The 10409-nt window shown below is 36.9% G+C and overlaps 1 protein-coding gene across 3 annotated transcripts in view; it reads right to left on the minus strand.

Annotated features, from left to right (window-relative positions):
- LOC309503239 (neural cell adhesion molecule 2) overlaps positions 1-2900 on the minus strand; it is a 213748-nt gene extending 210848 nt beyond the window's left edge. For all 3 annotated transcript variants that reach the window (XM_082175944.1, XM_082175943.1, XM_082175945.1), the window contains exon 1: positions 2662-2900. In XM_082175944.1, coding sequence (XP_082032070.1) covers positions 2662-2713 — 52 coding nt within the window. In that variant the 5' untranslated portion in view covers positions 2714-2900. The remainder of the gene's footprint in view (positions 1-2661) is intronic.
- Positions 2901-10409: the final 7509 nt, after the last annotated feature.

The raw sequence follows: 10409 nt of genomic DNA on the forward strand, positions 1-10409 counted from the left end.
ACATTGGTGGTGGTTGAGGAGATTCCCCCCTTCTATGTAAAGCGCTTTGAGGTCTCAGAAAAAGCGCTATATAAATGTAACAAATTATTATTATTATTATTATACCACAGCAAAGTAAAGTAGGAAAGACTACTACTACCAACCACAGTACAGTGTGTGAATCTGCAACCTTGAGTGATTTAATCGCTGCTTTCAATTAACTGTTCATTAAAAACTCTGAGTCGTTCACAAGTGAAACAAGTCTTATAATCATTGTATCAATATAGAACAAGCAAAATAGCATTTTAGTGCATCCCGTGAATGAGCATGGCATTGGTTGGAGTTGCTGAACGAACATCTCGTTCGTTGCTGAATTTTGGAACCGCATAGGCCTACTACTCCAATTTTAATTATATCCTTCTATGGCAGGAATAGTATGCTAGTATGTGGTTCCAAATTCAGCAACTGTTCTTGAACGAAATGAATGAATGAACAAATCATTTTGTTTGAATATTTTCTGACAAACTCAAGGAGCCATGTCGTTCCTTCAGTCTGTATGAAGAATTAAGAATGTTGACTGCAAGAAGAACTGGAGCGTGTCACAAATGAACCGAAACTCTGTGTTTAGGCTACTTGCCTCACAGACATGAGAAATAGGCATATAGAAAGCTTGAAATGTCTACTTTTAAACAAACCAATTAGAATCGAAAACAAATACTTTCTGATTATGTAATCCAAATGAAAGGTGCATTTCCCTCTATAGGCACGAGTCAGCAACGTCAACTTCATCTTTGTAGTCAACACGGGCTCAAAAAAACCACTAGTTTAATAACAAACAATTAAAATGTCTCCTTGCTATTTTATCGACACATTCATAAAAGGCTACTTTTGGCAGGGCTTTGCGGAAAACTTTTTGTGTGCACTTGTTCCGCCCCCCAGCGGCCTATATAAGTCATTGAGTCTGTAGAAAAAAAAAAAGTCAACAAACTGAAAAAATAAAACCAAAGTTTTTTGTAATATAAAGTAATATGTAATGTAATCTTGTTAAAATGTATTTCAGAAAATTGGTATCGAAGTCAAGGTAACGGTATCGAAACGATACCTAGCCCTACTTAATAGATTCATTCATTCAAATGTATAGATCTGTTAACTACCACCACTTTTAGCAAAAACAAAACAAATTAATTTTTTCAACTTCATGTCGCGGAATTCAGTTTTCTTTCATTTTGGTTATATTTTAAAATTAACCTTATTTGATAATTTTATTTATTTATTTTTGTACTTCAATTACTTGCATATGCATATAGCCTACACAACAAATTGATTTTAAAAGTGGTTTATTAACTTTGTAGCCTATTTGTTGTCAACACGAACCTTTGTACTTGGTGCCAATATCAAAACAATGTCAAATAATATCAAAATTTTGCAAATCATCATTCACAAAAGACTTGTTTGACAACATGTTTCAAATTGCCACGCCTTCCCAGCGACACAACTCGGCCACTCTGGATTCATCTGGAAGAGTTCGAGTTGGTGTTCGAAACTCCACTTGAAGCAAAAAGCGTTCACTTTACTTTAGGTTAAATTGGATCTGCATTTCAACACCCGTGCGCCAAGCTCGCCAAAACGTGGAATTAAAGTAACGTTAGTTTCATTGTTTAGACTATGTTGACTAGCATTTCAACTAGCCCTCGCTGTGTAAATGTGCACTGTGCAAACAAAAGCTTGGTCTCTTAAGTTGGATAAAGACTAACCGTCATTCAGATCAGAGGAATGGTCTTCCATCCAACGTTTTCCCACTAAATGCATTCCATTTCTTTTCTGGAACACATCGACAGTGCTTGTTGCTGGTGGTCGCGCTTTTCTAAATGGGTAAATATGTAGCGCTCTACCCCCACCTGCCGTCCTGTGAGAGCCAGCCTCTAAAATACACACTTCACAAGACTTTAACGGCTGATGGTCAAGTTCAAAGACGCGCTTGAGTCACTGGAGCTGTGTTTCGAACTATGACGTGTGTTTGTTATTAACATACTAACACATGCACTACGCGCCTCCACCCATAAATGCAACCTTTATTCTGGTTATCTCAAGAAAATAACTCTGCTCAACGTGCACTTAAATTAATATTTTTTTAATGAAATGATTAATATTAATAACATAAAACAAAAATAAAAAAGTAATATATATATATTACTATGCAGCATATGTAAACTCACCCTTTCATGTACTTCTATATAGGTTCTTTATATTATAGAAATGTAGTATTTTTTTTACGTAAAAGAAGCAAACAAAGCATGTCATGCGTAATTGTAAAAAGTAACTTTTTTGTCAGAGATTATGATCAAATGCAATCCATAGCCAATATCTAAATCTAGCAAACGCTAGATCTCCACCAGACCACCTCGAGAACCGTCTGCAAGAATTCTCAAGCCCCACATGAGTCTATGATAACAAGTGCAAACAGAGAGCCTTTGCATTGTAATAAAAGGTAAGCTTAATCTGTCAAAAGAAATGTTTTCTCCAAAGGGACGTGCCCAAACTGCAAAGCAGCGCACAACAAATCCGCCCCACTCCTCATACGTTCCCCTCATTCAGATAGACCCCTTCAGCGAAATGCATGCCTGAGAGCAAGTCTATTTTCTCACACTTCTCATTTTCATCTTCACAATCATGCGTCCATACCTTGGCTGCCACCGACGAGCAATCCGAGGAAACAGAGGACGGTCCGAATCATTTTCAGCAGGTCCTGATGGACAGCGGCCAGTGCTCGAAGTGAGTTGAACGGACGCTGGACGCTGGTTCTCCCTCTCCGCGCGTGTCAGTCGCTGGCGCGCACGAGCTCGCTCACTACTCACTCGCTCACTGTCTGCCACAGACGGGATCTGTTGAGGAGCTCTAAGCAGCTGTGCCTCAATGCAGTACTTTTTTCAAATGCGCCGAACCAGCCCAACCTACCAGCAGCAGTGCATCGCGTCAGGTACAAACCAACGTCCATCATCAGATCAGTCATAGGTATTGATTATTCAGCCTCTCATAAACAGTGGTGTCCTGAAGTCTAAAAACACATTAGAACATGAGCTGTGGTCCCATTTAAGCGCGAAATTATTCGTTTTATGATTTTGAAGAAAAAAAATGTAGGCTACAATAAAGAAAGGGCATGATGTAAAATATTTAAAATCAAATATGCCTATTTTATCTTTCAAGGTCAATTATGAAATAAGAACATTTGCTATATTGGTCATTGGTCAACTCCTTTGGACAAAAAGTCAGATGTTTTTGCTTCCAATAAAGCTCAAGGTGATCTTTAAGACATTTTCAAATCATTTGGCATTTTTATTACAATTTTGTGAAGAAAAAAAAATCACGTGACATGAATGAAATAATGAGATCAAGTTCAGTGCATTGCATCATACATTATCACATTCAGTATGAGTTTCCATATATCCATATACTATACGGCATAATATACAACTTTTATTCAGAGAGTTTTGGTTACTAAACCATTTCCCAGGCTCTTTGGCTTGTTTATCTAATTCCAGGCAGGAAACTTAAAACCCTCAAAAGACCGCATTGGGGCATTACATCAAGCTACATAAACTTCCTTTAAGATCCACTTGGGGGGGGGGAGTGTTAACTACAAACACTCCTTTTAAATTTTTTTGGGTCCCTGTTGACAGGTGTGACTCATAACTTTGCATGGGTCAGAACATGATACTGGAGTTACTAAAGCTAAACCCCCAAAACTCACAGACCACCAATTGAACATGCTGCACTCCATTACTCTGTTCCATAATTGATTTTTTTAGTTCAGTTTTTATTTACTCATAACATTAAGCACACATACACACACATAACTGGTGGCAGGAAAAATCTATGCGACTTTAAAAATACCTCCATTTCACCTTGACATAACACACACATTCCCTGCAGAGAGGATGATATTCTGGAGGAGAGGCTTAGTGTATGTTTAGGTAAAGCATGGCTATGGTTCTGTTTACCTGCAGCTTAGTGCTGTTTATTTATCTAAGGAGATGATGCAGGCACTGTCATGGAAAAAAGCTGTTGCATTAACGCAGAGAGGAGAAGAGCTGTGGCAATGAGCCATGCCCTATACAAATCTAGAGAGAACCGAATTCATTTGAGGGCAAATTCTGTCAAATATCAATTTCAACACATGATGATTTTGTAGGCTCATCTATAATGTACAGTTAGTGGAGTCCAGCAAAATTGTTAGCACGTAAGTACTTAATGTCTCAGCTACAAGAAGTAGATGGAATGCTTGCAATTTCTAAGAACAAATTTCTCAACCGCACAGTTGTGCATGCTTTAAGGTGAAAGAAGAGAATTTAGCAAAAAGAAAAGTCAGTGAGCGCAAACAATCACCTTCCACTTTGATAACAAAGGCTTATTCATAGAGTTCCTAGGCTGAAAGGTTTGTAGCCGAGTCTGAAATGATAAGACTCAGCTTTGACTCTATTTTAATGTCTGAATAATGTCCTCGAGGCTGGCGTCCTGCAAGTTCAGTCAGCTGAATAGCCATGCTCCTTTTAGGATCTAAACATTTAATATCTCAAGCAAATCTCTGTTCAGCTCCATGTCGTTCTGTTTCATGGATGTTTTCTGAACATAAATAACAGGGGGAAACCGAATCTTTAAAACAGGAACTTCAAATTAAGCAGCAATTTCAAATGGTGACTTATTCATGGCTGAATGGTTTGCTTATATTGGGACACATAACGTTGATCTTTGAAACATGCATCCCATTAATGCTTCTGAATGAAAACAAATGACAACTATTCCAATTATCTCTGAACATATTTTGAATGACTTCTTTCATTTCCTGAAGGACTGATGGAAATGGACAGAGCCAAATGCATATTTGGGTGTAATAGTTTCAACAGTTGTTTTCCAAATGAAGTTATTATGCTTATTACGCTTAAAAGCTCCACGATGAAGAGGAAAACCTCTCAATTTCAAGCTCTTCTGCCCCTGACAGACACAACACTTTATAACTCTCCAGATAACATCATTAATGAATATAAGTGGAATGAATACTTTGTCACAGTCAAATGCTCAGCATACATGTCACATATAAAAGGAGCTTTAAACAGGAAGCTGAGACACACAGACAGTGTAGATACGGGATTAATGAGTCAGAGAGAATGAGAGGCTGTGATTAAGAGGTTCCTGTGTATCACAGACCCGTTCAGAGCATTTCTCTACCTGTGTGGCTGGAGCAAAGAACCATGAAACAGAATACTGGCCATAGAAACTTCTCGCAGTACATGCTGGACTAGAGATGAGCTAAAACTTAGAGGTGGAACAAAGTCAGAAATGTTGATTCAAGCTCAAATATCCTGAAGGATCAATCTATAATATAGATATTAAAACAGTGGTTCTAACCTGGTGGTTTTCCTAGGGTCACAGACAAAAGGTATAAGGTAAATGCAATTTATTAAACACAGCACCACAATTATTTATTTTTTCTTATTCTTTAGTTTTTAGTTTTTTTAGTTTTTTGTTTTTGTGAATTATTGGCTGCTAAGAGGATTAAAACCATTTAAATTCAGGGCACAATTAGAAAACAACATGGTTAATTTTTTTTAAATAAAATTGAAGAAAAAAAAGAATAAAACAATATAAATAAATAAACTCTTTATAAGAATGGCATTTCACAAGACGTTAATGCATTCTCACAACATAAAATAATGGTTGGCGTGCTACACGGACCCCGAAAAGTATATTATTAATATTGCATAAAAATTATATTATAACATGTAAAACTTTTTGGTGTATGTTCTTTGCTTACAAATGTTATGTTAAAAATACGAAATGCTAAATTCCATTTACTTTGATCAGTTTATTATAGTGCAGTGGCATTCATGCATTTTTATTACTTTTAAGTGAGGCCTATAAAAATTTTACAAATATATGTAGCTTTATTTAATAAATAATGACTGTGCACACTTCAGCACATATATAGCCTCTAAGATTCTAGTCAGAATGTGAGTCTGCTCCATACGCTGATTTCACTCAGCCGCCATTTTGAAATCGAAAGTGAGGCTCCGGTGGGAAGAACCCCGGAAGTAAAGATAAACAACAATGCCTTGGATTACCAACCTGAAGCTGCTGCCGCGATTTACACTATTGGATGTTAATATCCAATATAGGATATGTATATAGTTCATCCCTGCTTCTTTTTTTACATTCTGAATTATATATAAAAAAAAAAAAAAAATTATAAATGAATTTCACTGTATGTAGTCTAAAGTATGAAAGAAATGTTTGTACATTTTTAGAATTGAAAACACAACAATACGCTATCACATTCACCACTCTCCTGTGATTAAAGGCGACACTTCCGGTTTTCTTCCCACCGGAGCCTCGCTTTCGATTTCAAAATAACGGCTGCGTGAAATCAGCGTATTGGGCTGTGATTAAGAGGCGTGTTTCAACCGAACCAGGAAAGAAAATGCCTCTGCACTCAAATGGATAGACCTACAACCAATTCATGGGTTTCATCAGGTCCCTTTCCACAGGTGTATTAATCAAGCACAATGCAGTCTGCATTCATAATCTAGGTGCTTGATTTTATACACCTGTGGAAAGGGACCTGATGAAACCCATGAATAGACCTATTTCACAAAAATGGCCGCCGAGACCGGAAGTAGGGTAAACTCTTTTCCGGTGAAAGCGCTAGCAGTAGCAATCGGAGAACAATGGCGGAGACTAAAAGCAGTCAGACCTTTATGTTTCAACTCGAAAAAGAAACAACCCTATTTATCATTCCACAGCTTTCCTTGCGACGAAATGTTGAAAAGGCGTTGGATTTTATTACACCGCTTTGAAATTCATCCATAAAACAAACAAAAGATAAATTGTAAATTGGCTATCGTAAATATAATACACACCTTGGTAATCAAAAATAAATTGCTAAAAAAAGAATTTGTAACCGTTGTCCAATTTTGATCTTTTCACATCTCCCTGAAAACTGTCAACAAAACGGACAACATCTGATATATGTACTTTTGGCAAATACATAAATGACTGAGAGAAAACACGCTGTTCACAGTCCATTTTAAGAATGAATGGCGATCGTAGCGGGCGGTGGCGCGACCGGAAGTATCGCTACCCTACTTTTGGTCACGGTCGCCATTTTGTGAAATAAGCCTATCAGAGCAACGGAGTAAGTGACGCATGTTGAGCGACGCATAGTTGTCAACAGAACTCAACTGCACGCACGCTGGAAGAAGTAGAAGATGAAGATGAGTGTAAACGATCTTTGCCGGTGTTGTAAAAATAATTTAAGGATACACGGAGTACTTACCAACAGGATCATCATTTTTGAGAGAAATAGTAAAGGTGAATGCATACGAACAACTTCTCCGTTTAGGATTAGAACTCGACAATACAGCAAACAAATCTTATCACAACCCAAGCGCTCTTTGGTGACATGGATGATTACGTTACTGTTGATCATCTGTCGATCATCATATAAAGCCTGCCCTGGCAATTTGATTGGTCCGAACAGCTCTGGTTCGAGCATAATTGCTTCACAACGGATCAAGTCCAGACCGAACTTCCCGACCTCAAATGTTGTGGTCTGGGGCTAAGTTCAGCTGGCATCCAGGCTAGTCTTATGCTAGTTAGCGAACCATTAAAGAACTATCTCATATTATCTCATATAATAACATATTGGAGATTCAAGTAATATCAGATTTGTCTAATTTTAAATAAACACAAAATAGAGATGAAAAATTAACATAAGTAGGAAATTCACTTTTGCTGTGTTTAAATACATTTTCAGTGAAATCTTCCAAAGATTTCAGAATTTTGGTGCTTTTTTTCTCTCTATATAGATTGTTGATATTACAACTAATAAATACACCAATTTTCGTCATGCTAGCATGTGTGTAAGTATTTAAAAGTAGTGTGTTGCAACTAACCCCTCGTTGTGCCCCGCTCTCCCCTATTAGGCAACCGGTTTTCTCAAATGGTTTGAGTTACCTTAACTCATTGGATATGTCTTTAATTTGTTTTTCACATATTTGAATGCCAAACAATGTATTTCTGTCCACAAATACATTAACATTACTGATTCTTGACATTTGAGTCTTACTACATCATGGTTTCTACTTCAGGGTTTGCGAGCTTCCCTCTTAATTCATGTTGCATTGTTTCACACCATTGCTTGTCAGACGCTGAACTCATTCCCGGCATGTCAGACGTCAGCGGCCCCGTGTCCTAACGGCCTATATGCTCAAAGACAGAGGCAGAGAGCTGAGACTGAAGAGGAGACACATTCATCAATAAGCCATTAGCAATCCTGCATTGAGCATCTGCAGCCGAAAGCTTCTTCTTACAGCCTCATTCACTGTCTATTCATTGATCCTAGCATGTGTTAACTGAGCAGAAACATGGGCGCGACATCACTGACACTGTCACTGAGCCACTGAGCTGGTGATTGGCCGTAAGTGAGGCCCAGAAAACTAGAAGTAATGATAATGAGCTGATGGTTTGTGAGACATTTAATACATAATTTGTGAATGAAAGTATTAGTTAAGTGATAAAAAAAAATAAAAAAATGATAATAAGCAGATAAGAATGTTAATCCCACTGAACATAATGCATTGTTTTCCAAGACATGACTGTCTATTTATGTCAATTACACTCTTATTAACATCTGCAGTTTTCTTCTCTTCTGTAATAATCTTCTTACAAAAATATTAATAAATATATTAATAAAAATGATAATATTAGTGCAATTATTCTGCATATTTCATGCTTAAAAAATTAAATGGAAATGTTATATTGAATGACAAATCTAGTATGACCTGTCCTATACTTATCACGAGCGGCACAAGGATGGATATATATATAAAGAACATCCTCACAGAGCTGATATAACTATGTGCAAGACAGACAGACATATGGCCAACCTTAAATACACTAACACACCATATACACACACCGTACAAAAATAGGCTAACCAGCCTGAACACAAACCTTCTAAGAATTTCTTTTGACACTTTAGACATTTTATTCTGTGGAAGGATGATGTGTCAGACTTAAAAGTATAATTTAAAAGTTAAATTTTACCACATATAATTAGACCTAATTAACTATGATGGGCAAATAAAAAAGATGTTGGCAGCCTAACACACCAATTATGATGACATTTTCTCTGGCAGAGATTGCATTTATTTTATCATGCTCTTTCCTTTACATCTCAGAAAGTAAACCACTGCAGCACAAGGTTTTTTTTTATTTTTTTATTTTTATCAGTCACATTTTTTCTATATATATATATATTCTATTGAAGGCTTATCATTCCGGTCACTCACCATGTCTTTCCTCAAATGACACTTGGGAGTTTCTGCAGCCAGAATACAAGCTCTTGAAGATCTTTCCATCTCTGTGGCAAAATCACTTTCAGACCTTCAGTTTATATTGTCAGGTGAATTAATTTAAACATCAATCCATAAATTGGTAATAAGTCCATCTTTGGATGAACCAGCCTGCACTTGATTCACATTAATTGTTCACATATTGTTCGTAGAGGGTGTTAAAGGGTTAGTTTACCAAAAAAAGAAAATTCTGTCATTAATTACTCACCCTAATGTCATTCCAAACCCGTAAGACTTTTGTTCAATTCCGGAACACAAACAAAGATCGTTTTGATGAAATCTGAGAGCTTTCTGTCTCTCCATAGACAGCTACGCAACTATCACTTTGATGCTTCAAAAAGTTCATAAAGAGATCGCAAAACTAATCTATATGAATTGAGCGGTTTAGTCCAAAGTTTTATGAAGAGACACTATCGCTTTATATGATGAACAGATTGAATTTAGGCTTTTATTTACATAAACATTCATCAACTCACACATACGTAAGTTGTGGCAAACCAACAGAAGCTCAAGCATGTTTGCTTGACGTGCGAGAACCAGTGAGGTTCATTCTCATGTTACGCAGCACATTTGAGCTTTGTTTTCGCAGGTCAAGCAGGTTCGGTTGAGCTTATGTTTGCTGATCAATGTTTGTATGTGAATAAAAGCCTAAATTCAGTCTGTTCATTATGTAAAGCGATCAAGTCTATTCAGAAAATTTGGACTTATATAATTAAATTGGAAATTTCTCCACCCACACTTTGGGACACATATCTTGGGGTTCACAAGCGCCCTATCTGAGCATTTGACTCATCTCAGGTCTCATTCAATGACAACCATAAACTGCAATAAAATGTGTCATACACATCTACATCTCTATCTGCACATTGCATGTACTCCTATTGTATGAATTAAAATCATATTTAACTAAACAAAAAATTAGTCAATGTTTGCCACAGTGACATTTTGGGTAAGTATAAAGGTTGCTACAGCAATGTATCGCCTAATAATACAGCCTTGAAATTTCAAACCCTGGCTACATTT

Source organism: Leuciscus leuciscus (genome assembly GCF_965113295.1).
Source record: "Leuciscus leuciscus genome assembly, chromosome: 7".
Classification (NCBI taxonomy): Eukaryota; Metazoa; Chordata; class Actinopteri; order Cypriniformes; family Leuciscidae; genus Leuciscus; species Leuciscus leuciscus.